The 18559-nt window shown below is 45.5% G+C and overlaps 1 protein-coding gene and 1 long non-coding RNA gene across 4 annotated transcripts in view; one reads left to right on the top strand and one right to left on the bottom strand.

Moving 5' to 3' along the window:
• PPP2R2C (protein phosphatase 2 regulatory subunit Bgamma) overlaps positions 1-17575 on the top strand; it is a 105446-nt gene extending 87871 nt beyond the window's left edge. For all 3 annotated transcript variants that reach the window (XM_063310288.1, XM_063310289.1, XM_063310290.1), the window contains 6 exons: positions 1924-2036; positions 5415-5592; positions 6111-6275; positions 9640-9809; positions 15045-15136; positions 17025-17575. In XM_063310288.1, coding sequence (XP_063166358.1) covers positions 1924-2036; positions 5415-5592; positions 6111-6275; positions 9640-9809; positions 15045-15136; positions 17025-17316 — 1010 coding nt within the window. In that variant the 3' untranslated portion in view covers positions 17317-17575. The remainder of the gene's footprint in view (positions 1-1923; positions 2037-5414; positions 5593-6110; positions 6276-9639; positions 9810-15044; positions 15137-17024) is intronic.
• Positions 13910-15150, bottom strand: LOC134502114 (uncharacterized). Its single transcript, XR_010068414.1, has 2 exons — positions 15057-15150; positions 13910-14110 (listed from the first exon to the last, which is right to left on the bottom strand). It is a non-coding gene; the product is annotated as an uncharacterized LOC134502114 (long non-coding RNA).
• Positions 17576-18559: the final 984 nt, after the last annotated feature.

The following is an 18559-nucleotide window of genomic DNA, read 5'->3' as shown; positions in this document are numbered from 1 at the left end:
AGAAAAGAGCCGTTCTCTGTACTCCTGCTTGCAAAAGACTTAAGAACGTCTTCTGCAAGCAGGAAGAGGGATTCTGGTTGAATGCCAGGCAACAGCAGCAGTTTGGGGTCCAGATACATGACCTTGAGAGGGGCTGAGATCCCCTTCCCTGGATGTGTTCACAGCCATCTGTCCTGGATTCCTGCACTGAGCAGAGGATTGTATTCAGTAGTCTGAATGGTCCTTTCTGTGTAAAACAGGGAAGAGAAATAAGAATTTCCCACTGTAAACGTGGGAATGTTAATGTGAGCCTGATTGGAAAGCTTCGTAGCATATTTTAACTCCATTCCAGGCTGTCATGTTAGCGTGGGATTTGCTGCATCTCCAGGGGCAAATTAATGACATTATATGTTTGAAGAGATTTGCAATGCCTTTTCTTTAATCATTTTCATATTTAAAGAAACAGCAACAGGAAAATCTCACCTGGGGACAGCCCTTCAAGGTAGGCCAGGTCAGGAAACAGGCAGTGCATGGATTCTCTATTGTCGTTGGGTAGAATAACAGAATCTGGAAAGCCTGCCAGAGTTTCCCTTGGCCCCGTCTGTTACCAAACAGAATCAAGGCAGGGGAATTATTTGGAGTTATTTTCTCACACTTTTCCCCATTCCCCAGACTGAGTTGCATTTCTTTTCCCTTAATGGTTCATCCTTTCTAAGGTAATCTCTACATTCCTTTGAACCTTCATGTACTCTGTGGATGTTAGGAGAAACTCTCTCTTATAATGCAGTACCATTTATGATCCATCACGGTGTGAGGTGAGATGGAGGAAGCCTATGGCTGCTCCCCACTGCCCAGAGCAATGCAGTCTTAGATGCCCGGGAAAAAAGGTTGGGGGAGGGGGCTGTTGTTGACACTTTCTCCCACTGATTCAGTTTCTTCATTTCTGTTTAAATGTCAACAAAGAAGATACTGACAATAATTCACAGACGCTTAAAACTGCAATGCTCTCTCCTGAAATATTCTGAATGCCTTGAGAATCCCCACCCCCCGCCATTTTTCAACCTCCCCATAGCCTCAGCCTAAAAACTTTATTTAGCAAAGATCCAGATCTTGTTTCAAAAAACACAGTAGCTGTCTGGATCCTAAGATCAATCCCCTAATCCATAGTGCCCTTTACGGATTTGCAGATCCTCAAGCACCCACTTTGTTCTAGAGCCCATTTTGCCTGTTAAGTTTTTCTACCTGGCATTTTACTCTAAGAATTAAAGGAAACCACAGAAGACTTCACCAGATAACATTGGGTGAGGTGGGGATTGCATTACATTTTGGTTTAATGTACAAAATGGCTGAAGGATCTCTTCCATTCACTTAAGACCCCCACACTCCCAGACGGTGCCCCTCCCTCCTCCCTCCTTTTCTGATTCCTGGAATGACCGCATGGATTCCTTGGTGGAAGGATGTTCAGTAAACGGTACTCTCTGAGCCTCCCTTTTGCCTAATGCTCATTCAGCACCAATATCACTGGAGTGAAATCCCCAGATCAGAGGAATTTCTAGTAGGATTCTTTTATAATGGCATTGTCCGTTACTTCCAAATTTCTTTACATAGCAGAATATACATATTGGGGGGAAAAATGTAATGAGAAGTGTCTTTGAAAATGCAAAAAAAAAAAAAGCAAGCCCCCAGTTATTCCCATAGATTTAAGATTTCTATAGATTTATTTCTAGCCATGGCTAATGAAGGTTTATGCTAGAAAATGGTTCTAAAGTTTTAAAAAAAATCCCTTAAAAACAGGGCAATAAATAAATAAATCACACATTTGGACCTTTATGTAAGATCAAAAATAAGTTTTATAAGTATTATGTTAAAAACAAGTAATACAATTAAAAGTTTAATGTACTCTTTTTAATAACTATGATGGCTTTTTTGTTTGTTTGTTTAAAGATAAAACTATTAAATTGTGGAAGATTACTGAGCGAGATAAGAAACCTGAGGGATACAATTTAAAAGATGAGGAAGGAAAGCTCAAGGAATTTTCTACAGTGACTTCACTTCAGGTGCGTACTTGGAATGTTTTTTTCCTGGTTTAGATTATAATTCATTCTATTATTTAAAATATCTCTTATGTGGCTTCAGTTCAGAGGAGCACTTTAGCTGAAGTACAATAGCATCTGAGCAAGACTTTGATATATTTATTACATTCAGTCTATTTTGCATATTTATTTATTGAACTTATTGCATATTATTTAATAAGAGATTTATTGAACTTATTGCAGTAAATCCAACTTACTGGATTTAACTTTGTACTGGGACCCAGGAATGTGAGCTTTACTCGTGGTGCAGATCACAGTTGGCTGGCCTGATCCAAAGGAGGACTAGAATTAAATCAGAGTGAGAGTTTGGTGCAAATTCTATTCACCGAAAACCTTTGGTGGCATCTGTCCATCTTGAATAGCATGCAACATGTTATCTGTTGTTGGCACAGGATGGCACTCCTGCCTCACAGCTTTGTTTACTACCCCCAAAGCAATACAAACATAGATTTCATTATTGTCGCCTTTTTTGGCTCCATAAACAAGTCGCACACCCAACGTGTACCTTCATGTACCTCTTAGAATACCATTCTCCTTATTTTTGTCTACTTCAGCTTTCACAGCTTCTATGATCACACAGGGTAAATGCAGGTTCTGTGCAAAGAGCACAATGGAGGCCTCCATGGCAACTTTGGGAGAACAGTAATTTGTCCAAGCCCTTTAAACAAGAATTTGTACCATTCTACCATTCAAGAGATCCAGCTGACTCTGGGAATGACTGAGTGGGACTTGTAATATGCTTTAATTTCTTGCTGGAAAATACTGCATAATCAAGTGTGCTGCAAATAAAGTTTTGTGCACTGCCAATAGCAACCACCATCTCTAGTTGCTTCCCATTAGCACCCACATTCTCTTTTTCTCCCTAATTCTCAGAATAAACAAACTGTTCCTCCTCCTCCACTTCATCTTCATCTTCCATTATCCTAACAGCCCTTACAAAATTTCTCCTGCATTCAGTCTACTTATCTTCTGGTTATGAGACGCCTCCTGTCAGGGCCAGCTCCGGCTCCGACTCCGAGGAGGAGGCCGCTTCAGACTACCCTGTGGAAGAGCGGGGAGGCCCTGGGCCTGATTTGGTGGCAGAGCACTGCAACAGCTGGAAGCAGCAGCGGACGAGGGTCCCGATTTGGGACCTCCTCCCCGCCTTATAGGGACGCGGTGGCGCTGCGGGTTAAACCGCTGAGCTGCCGATCGGAAGGTCGGCGGTTCGAAACCGCGCGGCGGGGTGAGCTCCCGTTGCTCGTCCCAGCTCCTGCACACCAAGCAGTTCGAAAACATGCAAATGTGAGTAGATCAATTGGTACCGCTTCGGCGGGAAGGTAACGGTGTTCCGTGAGTCATGCCGGCCACATGACCACGGACGGGTCCTTAGGGACAACGCCGGCTCCAAGGCTTAGAAACGGAGATGAGCACCGCCCCCTAGAGTCGGACACGACTGGACTTTACGTCAAGGGAAACCTTTACCTTTACCTTACCCCGCCTTATGGCAAGAAAGGCTGAGTGAAGGGGCTCCTCGCAAGGCGACAGCCTTCCCACCGCCAGCTGCTTGCACTGGGGGGATCCTGTTTCAGAGCTGCTGGTAGCAAGTAACCCCGGTTGGGGACAACCACTCTGCCCCCCGCAATCTGCCCTTCCCCTCGCAAAAACCTCGGCCTTGCGGGATCCTGCTCTTTGGCTTCGGACCAGATGCGACCTATGTCTGTACCTCGACCCTTTGGGCTGCCTTCAGACAACCACTCCGCCAGCTGCTCTGGGCTCATTTGCCGCTCAGGGGGGGCCTGGCTCATGTCTGGGGGTGTTAACGCCCACACGTTTGTTTCCCACCCCAGGGAGACTATGACAGCCTTTTCTGGATGTGCGTGGGTGTGCAGCTGGGACCAGGATGCATCCTTTCTTGCCTTGAAGTTGAGCTAATGTCCGATTTTTGGCAATACCAACGGCTCCTGTTCAGTACGTTACCGTGTTCTCTGGAATGGTGCAGCAGTCCACAGAGACAGCCCGGAGCGTCTGCCTCGACTGACGTGAATCCTGGAATGAGGCCTCCGGCTGGCCTTCTCGCCCCCTTGTGCTGAAGAACCCCTTTAGTGGAAGGGGGCTCATTGCTGCCATGAGGCAACTTTTGTCTTGAACACTTTCAAGGAACGTCACCATGGCAACCGCTTTATCCATTGTCAGATCTTCCTGCTGCAGATATTTATCCCAAATGTTTGGTGAATGCATTTCCCACCACTTGATCTCAGATCAAATCTGCTTCTACCTCTCCATAGCCACATGATTTAGCTAATTCCCCAAGTATTCCATGTGCAAAGTTAAACTATTTCATCAGACTTTTGCATGGAGGGACACGTTTGTCCTAAGCAGCTTTAGATTGTGAATGAGTGCCCATCATACTGGAGGTGCCAAGCACTGCAGCCCTTCGAAAAGCCTCTTCTCCCTTGTCCAGCGATTGACAGCAATTCCACAGGGTGCCAACGTGTCCATCCACAACTCCTGCTCCAGACCACAGTTGGCTGTGTCCTCTTCAGAGGCTGGGGAGCAGCAAGACTGGAGTGAGCCCTGTGTAGCCATGTGCCAGGATCCCTCCTTCTCTGCCAGTTGTTGCATTTTTTCTTGGAAGGCTCTTGACACGGACCCCAGAGAGGTCAAAGCTCTTTATTATATACCGGTTTTAGCGATGGTGGTCTCACAGGGGCCCATTTTATCTCTTTCTCCATTTTTCCTCTCAGTTTTTCCGCTTCCTGCTTGCTGCAATGTCTCCTGGGGCTTATAGTCCTCCCCTGCCAATATTATGAAGCCGGGGAAATTCACGATTTGTTGGCATCATGTCACAAGGCAAGGGGAAGAATTCAACACGAGAGTGCCATTTTCAGTGGGAAAAAGTGTAAGAGAACATAATACTGGCATTGTAAAACAAGTATGCTCAAACCTGGGGCTTATCTTTTAAAATGTCTAGCGCTGTGTATTGTAGGGCTAGGCTAAATGTCTGTTTCTCAGATACAGATTGTATCAGTAGGTGGAACTAAGTGGTAGAGTCAGGAGGACAAAGTTGGTAACACAGAGGAAGGACTGAGATTGAGGAAGCACACCCTCTGCTGGGAAGTATGGCCTTTGGCCCTGGAAGTAGTTCGTTTTATTCAACAAGAACAGGAGGCTGTACGTGGGAGTTGTTAGCTAATAAAGACATTTAGTATAAATGAACCTCCGACTGATTATTATTGGAAGAGACTTTGAAACACAGATGTAGGTTATTGTAAAAATGTTGAAGGTATGCTACATTCAGAACCCCATCCAAGAAGAAACCTACCTGTTTGAAATAACGCAGCAGTGTATTTATTCGTGCAGGTGCCTGTACTGAAGCCCACCGACCTGATGGTTGAAGTCAGCCCAAGAAGAATTTTTGCAAATGGCCACACCTATCATGTGAATTCTATTTCGGTGAACAGCGATTGTGAGACCTACATGTCTGCAGATGATCTCAGGATTAACCTTTGGCATTTGGCAATTACAGACCGGAGCTTCAGTATCCTTGGCTTTGTGTTAGCAGATTCTGTGTGAGGTTTGATTGGTGAAAGATTTTGGGGATCCGAGATGCAAACAGACACGTGCACTTCGGTTTCTCTCTCTCCCGTGCAAACCTTCTTTATTTCTCTGACATACAGATAAAGGTTCCACCCCGCCCCACTCCCCAAAAAACCCGCTGCCTCTTCTTTTCTCTCCCTCTGACATTACAAACCCCAGCCCTCCCTGCCTTTACTTGCCCCTCCATCCTGGCTGCCTCCCTATCACGCCCCTCTGCCTCACTCCCTCGCACACACAGGGTTTCTTTCTCTTCCCCAGGGAGGATTCTCTCCATCCTGCCAGAGGCCTCTTGCACACCCCTTGCACATGCACAAGCCACTCTTTTTTTCTCTCCCAGACACACACAAAGAGAGAGGAACATGCCCTTTACTCTCTCTCCGTGACCCACGCACTAAAACATCACTATAAAAACGAATGGCTAGAGACGATGAAGATCCCTTAACCAGCCTTCCCACACAGACATTGTGGATATAAAGCCTGACAACATGGAGGACTTGACCGAAGTCATCACTGCCTCTGAGTTCCACCCCCACCACTGTAATCTCTTTGTCTACAGCAGCAGCAAGGGGTCCCTGCGGCTGTGTGACATGAGGGCCTCGGCGCTCTGTGACAAGCATTTCAAGCGTATGTTCTGGAGCCATCTTCCCTCTGAACCTCCAGTGGGGCAGCTGGGCACAGCGAGGTGCTCTCTCTTGTGGGCATCCACAGGGCTCATAGGTCACTTACTAACCTGTCCATCCTGTGACTTGAGAAGGAAGATGGTGGCAGGGATTCTGCACCATCTGAGTTGCAAGATGGGGGTGGGGGGTTAATTATTACAAATGCTGGAGGTGTTCCACCAGGTTTATTTTTATTTATTTATTTATTATTTCTTTGTTTGTCAAATTTGTCACCGCCCATCTCCTCCCACTGGAGGGACTCTGGGCAATTTACAATAAAAGTAGTCAGTTAAAACAATAAGCATAAAATATAAATACAATATATAAAAATATAATTACCATTAATAAATAAATATAAGTTGGTTTAGCTTTGAAAGGAAAAAGTTAGGGTATCCAGAAAGAAAGCTGTGTGAGGTTTAAGTTGTAGCTTTTGTTTTCAATTTTGGGAGGTGGGGCAGGGATTCTGGGAGGTGGGAGGTTACTATCAAGAAATGAGTTTCACCCACCAAGCTTCAATAATGCTGGCTAAATCCTATTTGTCTTCCTGCATTAGGCTCCTACTTCTTTGGGTTTGTTCCCCGGACTCTGTGTGTGTTACCGAAACACTGGAATCCTTGGCCACATTGCCTGACTTCTTCCCTCTTCTCTTTAGGTGCTCATTATTGGGTGCCTAAATCCTCCACCCCCTTCCCAATTCTGTTTCCAGGCTTTGGTGTTGGTAATTCGGTGATTTCTGGGCTCTCTCTCTCTCTTTTGATTCAGTTTAAAGTTCTCCAGATCTGGGTGGCCAGGCACCTTCAACATCCTTCCCAGCTCTCTTGAGATGCATCTGTCTCTTGCCCAGAGTCCTTCATTGTGGAAATGCATCCCATGATCAAGACCCATATCACCTGCATGGTCACGTGTTCACTTCTGGCATTTTGTTCTCTCTTCCTGGACTCACACCCTTCAGCAGGAAGGAGTGAAGAGAATATGGCTGGTGTCCTAGCTCCTTCACTCTCCTGCTCAGGGCTTCATAATCCCTTCATCACAGACTTGGTGCTGGTTCAAGTCCCAGTGTGTTTGCGTGTGTTCATACTGTATTTTAACCAGCAAGATCACTGATTCCTTGTAGCCAACAGTCTGAAATTATGAATGCTCAGGCAAAAACCTTGATGGCCACTCCCCATGCTGTCAGTCCCAGTCTGGATCCCTGGAATGAGGTTAAGCTCAAGGACCCTGATCTAGATCTTCCCCGATGCCAAGGAACAGATATGTGCAGGGTGAGTGCTTGTGAAGGGCTCATCCGTAAACATTTATGACAAGGAGAACCCATGAGGAAAGATGATGCCTGATAAATGGTGGGTTTGGGTAGATCTGTTTGCAAAATTTAGGGATTTTGATAATGCTCCTGCGTGGGAAAGGCAGAAGTACCTGTGCATGCACACAAAGTTTGTACTTCTGCAGGTGTGTGGTGGAGGGTGGGCGCACAAAGAGAAGGCGTATGTGGACATGGGAAGGGACGTGTGTGATGAACCGCCACCCAGATCTACTAACAGAACAGGCCAGCTCCTACAGTGTTCAGCCTCAGGGGATTAAATAGGGACTGCTTGTCCATTGTCTTGGCCAAATGCCCCCACCCCAGGCTTCCTCACAAGAGACAGAAAACATTTGGGTGCAAGTCAGTTGTGCTGCACTCTGATTTAATGGAGATTTCTGGCAGCTGCCTTGTGAGAGGTTCCCATTCCCGCCTCAGTCGATGACAGGCAAGAAATTGAGGACGATAGAGCTAGTTTGGGGTTGCGGTTTGAGGCCTTTTGATTTGAGCCAGTTGGGTCTAGTGGTGAAGACCCCGGCTAGAGACTGGGAGGCTGTAAGCTGTCATCCCACCTGAGGCACAAAACCAGTGGGGTGACCCTGGGCCAGTCTCTCCCTCTCAGCCCTGGGAGGAAGGCAAGGGCAAACCGCTTCTGAAAAAATCTTGCCAAGGAAACTGCAGGGACTAATCCAGGAGTCAGCGCTGACTTGAAGGCACCCCCCCCCCAAAAGTTTTCATCTAGAAAAGGAGTTTCGTAGAAGGGTTGACTCATGGCGTTGGAAGGGACCTTGGAGGCCTTCTAGTCCAACCCTTTTAATAATTTAGCCATCCTTCATAAGATTTGGCCTCTCAGCTCCTCACCATCTTTACTGCTCTTCTCCGCACTCTTTCTAGTTCCTCAGAGTCCTTCTTGTACTGTGGCGACCAAAACTGGACACAATATTCGAGGAGCAGTCTGACCAGTGCCGTGTAGAGTGGAACGATAACTTCTTGTGGTCTTGACATTAAACTTCTGTGGCTGCAGCCCAAATTTGCACTGGCTGTTTTGACAGCTGCAGAGCTCTGCTGGCTCGTGTTTTTGTCACGAACTTGGTTCCTCGGTGCTCAGCCTTCCTTATGGTCCAACTCTCACAGCTCACACAACTTTCCCATCACTACTGGGAAAACCATTACAGTGCAGAGTAGCCCTATGTGTTCCTTTCTACCCCACCTGAAATAGATGGGATCTTATCCTTTGCCGCTGAGATGTGTTCTTTGGCAGGTGGGCATCACTGGTGGATTCCCGTGAGGGCACAGTCACCATCGGTTCTGCTGATGTACCTCTTCTAACTCACAAATTCTGATTGTGCCATACTTTAAGGATACAAACAAAAGGATTGCCTTCCACTAAAGGGCTCGATAGGGATGAAATTGTCTGCCTGTGCTGTGCACGGACTTCTTTTTATTGCTGCAAACTGCAGATGTCTTGCCCCTTCAGTTAAAACTTGCTTTTGCACCCTTCTGAGTCATGCATAGCTGATACAACGTGTGAAGAGCTGGCCAGCCTGTTCTAAGTCATTCTACCAGTTGCCTCTCAAGAGAGATGGCCTTCCATCTTTCAAGATAAGTAACTGGTGCTTGCAATTGCACCTGCTCAGTAAATATCCAGTTTTAGTTTTCCCGGTAGTTCCACTATGTTGCCAAGGTACACACTCTGCAGGAAGATGGTGCTGGTGGGAATGGTTTGCCCTATTTGGCAATGGGACGTGTTTGTGAGCTGAGGGACTCTTGGCAAGGGACGGGCTCCCCCTCACAAGAACTGGGAAGGATGCATCTGGGAGAGGCTTTCTTTTACATGCATTGCAAGTAAAAATATTTTATTTGAATAATACATAAAATGAGAAATGCTAAATGTTATACAAAAATCAGCTGTGTAGAAATGTGACATACTTTATCCTAAACTTCCTTCCTTCCTTCCTTCCTTCCTTCCTTCCTTCCTTCCTTCCTTCCTTCCTTCCTTCCTTCCTTCTTCTTTCCTTCTTTCCCTCACCAGTTTTTGAAGAACCAGAAGATCCTAGTAGCCGTTCCTTTTTCTCAGAAATTATTTCTTCTGTGTCAGATGTAAAATTCAGCCACAGTGGACGCTACCTGCTAGCAAGGGATTACCTCACAGTCAAAGTTTGGGATCTGAATATGGAAACAAAGCCTATAGAAATATATCAGGTATTTTTTCTATGTCTTTTTATGTACCAAACCATTCACTGAAAGTGATGTGACTGGTTATATGTTACTGCGTCATTGGGCCACAGAGGTCTGCCCACATATTCAATGTCCAGTCGATCTACCATAGATGTGGGTCTTTTCCTTGTTGCATTAAGATTCAGGACACTCTTTGCACAGAACACACTCACACCGGAGGCTTGGGGCCCTCTGCAGCCCTGCTGACCATGAGCCTGGCCCAGCTGAAGCAAGGGAAGAAAGATGCCTCTCCCTGCCTCTCTTTCGCTCTCTTTCCTGGACTTTTTTTTAAGAATGTACTTCTCATGCTACAAACAAAACTAACCAGTGGCTTGAGGTTTTTTCCACCTTTAGGACTTTTATTATTTTTTTATTATTTAATTTATTTCTATCCCGCCTTTATTATTTTTATAAATAACCCAAGGCGGCGAACCTACCTAATACTCCTTCCTCCTCCTATTTTCCCCACAACAACAAACCTGTGAGATGAGTTGGGCTGAGAGAGAGTGACTGGCCCAAGGTCACCCAGCCAGCTTTCGTGCCTAAGGCGGGACTAGAACTCACAGCCTCCTGGTTTCCAGCCTGTTGCCTTAACCACTAGACCAAACTGGCTCTATTGCTAAACAAATTTTATAAAAACTATAAAACTGGCTCTAACGGCTAAACAAATTTTATAAAAAGTATAAATGCATAGAACACCATTAATCAGCAATCTCAATAGAGATGGTGGTGGTGGTGGTGGTGGTACCAGGAGCTGTGCTGGTGGTAGCTTAGTTTTTTGCAGGTTCAACCATACCAGACAGGTCTGGCCGGAGAGGCCAAACAAAGCATGATCCAAACTCATTTTCAGTGGTAAACACATGAAGGAAAATTCCATATTGGATCAGTCATTGCCGAGGTCAGCAGGGACCACGTCTGGCCCTGTGGCTGCTAAATGAACTCCAGGGCTGGCTCAGCTTGTCCCACTAAGGGTGAGGAATGCAAAGTGATTAGAAGACCCAACAAAGTAAAATAAATGTTAATTGAATTAATGAAATGCTGTTTTGAATCAAACTAGATTTCAGAAGACAGTGTTTGATAATTGGAAATACAAGTATCCAGACTCAGAAATTGATGAACAGTGATTAATGGATCAATGAAGATTTATCCTTAGAACAGAAATTATCTTAGAACAGAGTCCACTGGAGTTGGGTGGCCAATAAACTTAAATAAATAAATAATAATAATAACAAAAGCTTTAATGGATACTGAATTGCAAGAATTAGAGAACTAGCTGGGAATGCTGCTAATATGGATAACAACAATACAGTGAAATACACCGAAGAATTGATGCTTTCGAACTGTGGTGCTGGAGAAGACTCTGAAGAGTCCCCTGGACTGCAAGGAGGTCAAATCAGTCAATCCTAAAGGAAATCAACCCTGACTGTTCATTGGAAGGACAGATAGTGAAGCTGAAGCCCAAATACTTTGGCTACCTAATGCGAAGAGAGGACTCATTGGAAAAGACCCTGATGCTGGGAAAGACTGAAGGCAAAAGGAGAAAGGGACAGCAGAGGGTGAGATGGTTAGATAGCATCACCAATGCAATGAACATGAATTTGTGTAAACTCCGGGAGACAGTGGAGGACAGGAAGGCCTAGCATGCTATCGTCCATGGGGTCACAAAGAGTCCGACACGACTTAACGACTGAACAACCACTTGCTTGCCAACGATGTTCAAACTGCTAACTTACTTATTTGTTTAGAAAACCTATATGGCCACCTACCTTGTTCTGTAGATGATAAGCCTAAGCAGCTCACAATGACATCCAATAAAATCAGAATAAATGTAACCACAGCCCCACAGCCCCCATCACTGGGCCACAACATCCCACCTGCTCTGCATCGACCTCTGCGGGGCTCCCCCCCATCTGTCCTAACTTAGAGTGAAGTATGACGCTGAGACAGTGAGTTGGTCTCTAGTGTTCACTGAACAGAAAATCCTAGTAGATTTTTAGTAGAAAATCCTAGCAGATTCTGTCTCCTAGTAGACAGAAAATCTTGCCAAACTGAAGGAGCGTGAGAAACCCACACAGGTAAACCCAAAACTCAAAGTGGGTTTGCTCTGAGTTTCTCTGAAGGAAAGTTCAAAGCCTCTAAACTACGCAAGTGTTTTCCCCCCTGGATAGGGGCCCCCTCCTGCTCACCATCAGTACTCATGACACCACCTGAGCCCAAAGCCTGGGGAAGAGCCAGGCCACAAGGCTAATAACAAGGCTAATAGGGTGGGGGCCCTCCCAGTCTCGGATGGAGGCAGTTCCAAAGGGCCGGGGCAGCAAATTAGCAAATGGGATTTCAAGTTACATATTCAAAAATTAATTGTATCCACCTGAAGGAAAAGGTAAGTGCTGAGTTTCAATGAAGAATTAAAGGTAAATGCTGATTGATAAAATGATCCTAAAAGCAAAGAAAAACCAACTCACAAATGATGTGGATTGATTATAAAAAAGGGTTTGATTCTCTCCTACATAGTTGGATGGAGGAAAGTTTCAAAATATTTGGCATTCATGCAAACATTCAGAATGTTGTAAAAGAAGCTATGAAGAAGTAGAAAACAACCTGGATGGTAAATGATGAAGAAACTGGAACTGGAAACTAGAAACTAGAAACGAAATCCTAACCCTAACCCTAATACTGCAAGGATATATAGTGAGGATGGAATTTGGATTTCACAAATGTGCAGTGCTCAGCACAAGGAAAAGAAAGAAAAACTTTGCTCATAGAAGAAAGCTACGGGTATCTAGGAATGCTCAAACCAGATAACACGGTCAACTTAGAAAAGCAGTTCAGAATATTAAAATGAAAGAGAAAAACAATTCTAAATGTAAAGTTAGATGGTGGAAATACAATCAACAAATGGGGGATACCAGTAGTCAGTTACCCTTCTGGTACAGTAGACCAGAAACAGCTTGAATTGGACAATTATGATTGGAAAACCTGAAAGCTGATGACTACACATCAGGCACTGCATTCTCAAAGAATGTTGGTCAACTATATTTAGCATGACAGCTGGAGGCCACGGTTTATTTCAGGTAACACAGACAGTTGAAGAGGAAAAATGTGGATTAAATGATTACGTCATGGCAAGCTAAAAGAAAATGCTTGTGACAGTTTGCAAAGAAAACATCCTGAAGATAGCAGAACCAAAAAATGTTTTTAAAATTATTTAGAAGATTGGAGAAAAACCAGTACATGCCCAGTAGAAAATAAAGTAGAGAAGACCAGGTTAGCAGCTGGCACCATCAAGAAGGAAACAGAAGGATTAATTTTTGCAGTTTAAGAACAAGCATTACAAACAAATGTGATGAAATCAAGGATTCAACATATATCAAACAGCAGCAAATTCTGAAAAGAAAAAAAATGACACCATGGATAATTCAAAAATTGAAAAAAGTGATTTTTTTAGAAGTGGCAATATCCAAGAACAGCAGGATCAAGGAAGAAAATGGAAAAAATATAAAATATAGAGGTCTAACAATAAAAATAGGTAGATGATAGATAGATAGATAGATAGATAGATAGATAGATAGATAGATAGATAGATGATAGATGATAGATGATAGATAAACTTTTATTGTCATTTCACTATATACTAAAGTGTATATTAAAATGAAATTTCATTGCATTGGCTCAAGCAGTAAAACAAGAACACCATAAGCACTACAATATGAAACATGCATTCTTTACCCATTCCACTCCTCCAATCTTTATCCCCAATAAATATCAGTCCTACACCCAGCATATGTACCCATGGAGTGAGAAGGGATTATTAAGAGTCCAGGAGTCTAACAGCCCAGGGGACAAAACTGTTGCCTAATCTAACCATTCTACATCGGGATGCAGCGGAACCTCTTCCCAGAGGGCAACAAGGAGAACAAGCCATAATGGGGGTGGGAGGGGTCTCTGACAATATTTCGGGCTCTAGACAGACAGCGTGTATGTGCTACGTCCTGCATGAGAGGAAGCGAGATCCGAGTTATGGGAAAGATCTTGAAAGTAATCCCTATAGTTATTGGCACATTAGGAAGAATAACAGGCAGATTAAACACATTTTAAAAGAACTTTATTTTTTTGGTAATATCAACTGCAGATTTGCAAACACACACATACAGACATTTTTCTGGGCTCATGTTATATCTTACAACATTACTTGAATAATTCCTGAATTCCTGGCTGTAACCCAAATTTCCAAAGAAAGCCAGTCAAAGATGCAATTCCTTTTCATTTGGTCTTTATACTGTATCATTCTTTGATGAATAAAAACAAATAATAATAGTCAAAAAGAAAAAAGATCTGGAAATGATGTTATAAACAGACTGCAAAATCTTTGATCATATTGTTGAAAAGTCTTTTTCCTTTCATTCAAACAAAATGCATTAACTAACGATGACACATGTAAACAATCCATTATTGTAAATAAGATGGAGGGTTCTCCCCGTTGCATGATCACTCTTTTAGCCAACTACTCTATCCGGAAAATGGAGTGCTTGATCTCTTGGCAGATTCTAAATCATGGGGACGTAGGCAAGAAGAACATGGACATTTCTAATGGACAGCAATTGATCCAAAGCCGTAATAGCAAGCCTGTTAATCCCATCCCAGAGTGTTGCTTAATAGGATCAGAACAAACCATGTAAAGTTCCAACTCCTGAGTCGCATTTCCACTTCAACGCAGCTGTTATTAAATATTCTCTGGGGCATCCAATATGTGCAAAGCCCCTGATACGCCTATAGAGAGAGAGCTATACAACATGGGAAAAGGTTGTCTGAAAAGCATGCCTTGGCTTTGGTATCTCCAGGGCAGACCCTTCTCAGGTCCTGCCATCATGGGAGGTTGGAAGATGAAAGGGAGCTGTAGCAGGAGAAGTGAGAAGCTGGGGCAAATTAAATTATACCTCCGCATAGAAGTCATGTCAGATTTGGACTTCTCCTGGGTGCCCAGCAGTGCCATTTCTTCACTGAGGGATCAAAGCACATGGCCGGGTGAATCTACATTCTCAAGAGGGTAACTTCTGGCAGTGACTTGTTCCTTTAACCATATTTCAATAATGCTTACAGGCAACTTGGAAACGCAGAGGCAATCTGCCTGCCTCCAGGAGTGTTGGGGCCCACGGCCTGTAAGGACTACTGAGAAATGGTCTGGGCTTGAATAATAACACCATTCTTTTCTGCGCCAAACAGGTTCATGATTACCTTAGAAGCAAATTGTGTTCACTTTATGAAAACGACTGCATCTTTGACAAGTTTGAATGTGCATGGAATGGGTCTGACAGGTAATAATACACGCAATGTGGATGTCGTGCTTAATCTCACAGAGGGACAATCAGTAACTCATCTGCCACTTACAAGCTGTGCTTTAGCCCTCTTGTTAGTTAGCCAAGTGTCACATGCAGGAGAGGAATAAATATATATGCCTTTAGTCCCTCTATTATCAGCAAGTATTTTAAGGCAGGTCCTCCTTGATGCCTTTGGTCTTCTTTCTCTCTTTTGTTTTAAGGGGGAGCTGGCTTTCCATTTACAAGATATGGGTTAGGGTTAGGCCTCCCCCACTGCCCACATCTTGGGAAAGGCAGTGAGATAGCATCTAGCTGAAGCAGACCCCCTCCCCAACCTTGAGCAGCCTCTAGTTCTGATGATGAAGACTAGGGTGGAAGGATGGGAGAACCACAGAGAGGTCCTTGTCCTTCTGTCTGAGTTCCAAGCCATCACCCTCCCCACCAGAGTCAGATGGGTCTGAAGACCCCTTCGGCAGTTGGAGAGGGTTTCATGGATATCAGAGATGAAACTGATGGAGAAGCCAGCGTGCATGAACTTCAACAGAACCTTCCCAAGATCTGTTAGTGTCAGGGTAGCCCTTCCAGTGGATCAGGCACCCCAGGCTGGCTCTTCTGCATCTAGAATCCAGAATATGTTCCACTCTGAATTCCTCTTCCCACCTCCCCACCTCCAAAAAAAAAGTGGCAGAGGAGGATCTGTGGAATGCAATGGGCACAGAGAGTGTTTGAGACAGAGCAAGGAAGAGTGAAATAATTCTGGCTGGATTGTCATTGCGGCAGGCAGTTGCAGATGGCAACAAGCAGGATGTCTGTAAGAAATCCTGGCAAGTCCAATTATGCCTTGAGCATTCCCATTTGGTCTTCTTGCAGAAATTGAGATGCCTCAGGAACTTTGTTTCCTCTCCTGCCAAGCATCACCTTCTTACAGGAAAAATAAGCACCAGTCCTTCTTAACTGTGAAGAGACGGGATGGAGGCACGTGGGCAGGAGCTTTGGATGGCTGTTTAGGCGCCAGGCAAGGGGCCTGACTAGCCGGACATGCTCAGGGAACGCGGCCCACAGTGAAAGGAGAAGGAGTTGTCTGCTAACGGGTGCTCCATGTGATGCTGTCCCTGGTGACAGAGCCAGGAATCGCAGCTGGTGGAGCTGTGCCCCTTTAGTGGGACCCCAATGCAGCTCTCTCGAGAAAGTGCCGGGAACGCAGGTCCAGCAGCCTTTCAAAGGCGGCCAGCAGGAACCAGGCAGACCCCGACCCCTTTGCCGAGGACACGTGCAAGGTCGCCTCCACAGCAAAAAGGGTCTTGGGGGGAGAAGGAAAATGCCCCATTAAATCAGGAAAAGTTGGAGACGACTGCAAACTGCATCTTCTGGGGCTGACAATGAGAGGAAGGTGATGTGGCAAGGACACGCATAAAAGACCTTTCCAGTGGCTGCAGCTAGGGAGGGCCTACCATGTCCAGCCCCCAACTGGGGGCTCCTCAGCCTGGCCCTGGAGAATCTGCCACTTTCCCCCCTTCCAAGCGGGCCTGCATCCCCATGCACAGTGGGCAGCAAGGCCAGCTTTTCCACGCTTGGGGGCTGATCCTGGGGGAGGGGGCCGCACAACCTGCCAGCTGAGCACAGCTTCCATCCTCATTCTCGGCAGAGGCCCTCACTGTCCCCTTTCGGAACTGCTGCTCAGGAAGCCAGTGCACAGGAGGCCATCTTTCTGGGGAGGCCCTGCCTGTTCTTCATTAGGTCCTTATGCAGCCAGTATTTTCCACCTGCAGATATTACCAGTCTAATTGGTATGAAAAGCACAATGTAGGCAGCCCTCCAGACAGTGCAGGGAATTTCCCCTTGGTCCTGGCAAGCTTATAATCCTGCTGCTCTCCTCCTCCTGCAGCGTCATCATGACTGGGGCCTACAACAACTTCTTTCGGATGTTTGACAGAAATACAAAGCGCGACGTTACTTTGGAGGCCTCGCGCGAGAACAGCAAGCCTCGAGCGATCCTGAAGCCTCGGCGCGTGTGTGTTGGGGGCAAGAGACGGAAAGACGACATCAGCGCTGACAGTCTGGACTTCACCAAAAAGATTTTGCACACAGCCTGGCATCCCACCGAGAACATCATTGCTATCGCGGCCACAAACAACCTGTACATCTTTCAGGACAAAATGAACACGGAAATGCATTAGGGTTCCTCTGGATAGGCACATCTTTGGACGTGTGACCGATATAGCTGCTTCACTTATGAGACAAAGGCCTTTATTTGGAAGTGAACACCCTGCAAATCCATGGAGTTTACTCCCCAATAAATGTCCGCAGCAATAAGGTGGGCTGAGGTGGATTAATTATTCAATGACCCACCACCCAGCCCTTTGGTGACTGCTGAATGTTTTAGTTCATTGCAACAGCCACACAATCATCTCAAAATAAATTCTCCTTATGACCAGGTGGCCAGTGTCTGTTTCATTACTCATCATTTTATCTTGTTTCTGAAAGACTGTGCTCACAGTAAAGAACAGGAAAGAAAAGATGAAAGCCACACCAAGCAATTCGGTCAAAATGAAGTTCCCTCAGTATGGTCCTTGTGATCAGATGCAATAACCTAACATGATGCCTGGGTAAATCTCTGGCACCCAACCTCACCGGGTTACCCCAGCTGTCCTGAAGGGAACTGGACCCCACTGGGCTCCCGGGACTAGTTTCTGTGGTAACAGGTGAGGTGGGCAAAAGGAAGACACCCTTGGAAGTGGAACAGGTGAGTTGTTGGGGTCGCATCCAGACTCTCCAGTAGCACTCAAAGAACATGCTCACATGACCCATCTGTAGAACAGCATCCTGTGAGAACCATCTACCATCATGGGGAGTAATAGCAAGCCAAGGATGTCTCTCTGGATGTGTTCACAGGGGGATAAGCATGAGTCCCCACAGCACCCCAGGTTTCCTCTGGCCACTGCCTGTGGGGGACCCTGCCATAGATCCTGCAGAGGTAGGAAGCTGACATCCCTCCAAATTCCCCTCGGAAAGACTAAAGTTTGCAGCCTCTGCTTGGCCAGGCGTCCCCATAACTAGCTGATGCTTAAAGCAGACAAGACACCCAGGGACTCTTGGGGAGCATCATGGCCATCTCTGAAAGCATGGAGGCAATCACTGGGGTCTTGCGTGATCTTTATGGCCCAGGGGTTACTCACATGCACAATGCCAGCAGTCTCTGAAAAGAGGGGCATGGTTGTTAGAGATGTTGAGTAGGCAAAGTAACCCAGATATTATCTGAAAATCCTGTGCCAGAGAACATCAAGGAAGCTGAGGACACCTATCAAGATTGGCTAGTGTTCGGGGGATTGGGTTGCCTTTATTTTGGGCACAGTAAAGTGGCAGCCCATCCAAGATCACCCCAGGGACAAAGCTTGGTGGGAAGAGCTCTGTGGCTAAATA

Source organism: Candoia aspera, chromosome 8, assembly GCF_035149785.1.
Source record: "Candoia aspera isolate rCanAsp1 chromosome 8, rCanAsp1.hap2, whole genome shotgun sequence".
Lineage (NCBI taxonomy): Eukaryota > Metazoa > Chordata > Lepidosauria > Squamata > Boidae > Candoia > Candoia aspera.
This window is presented reverse-complemented; position numbering and strand designations above follow the sequence as displayed.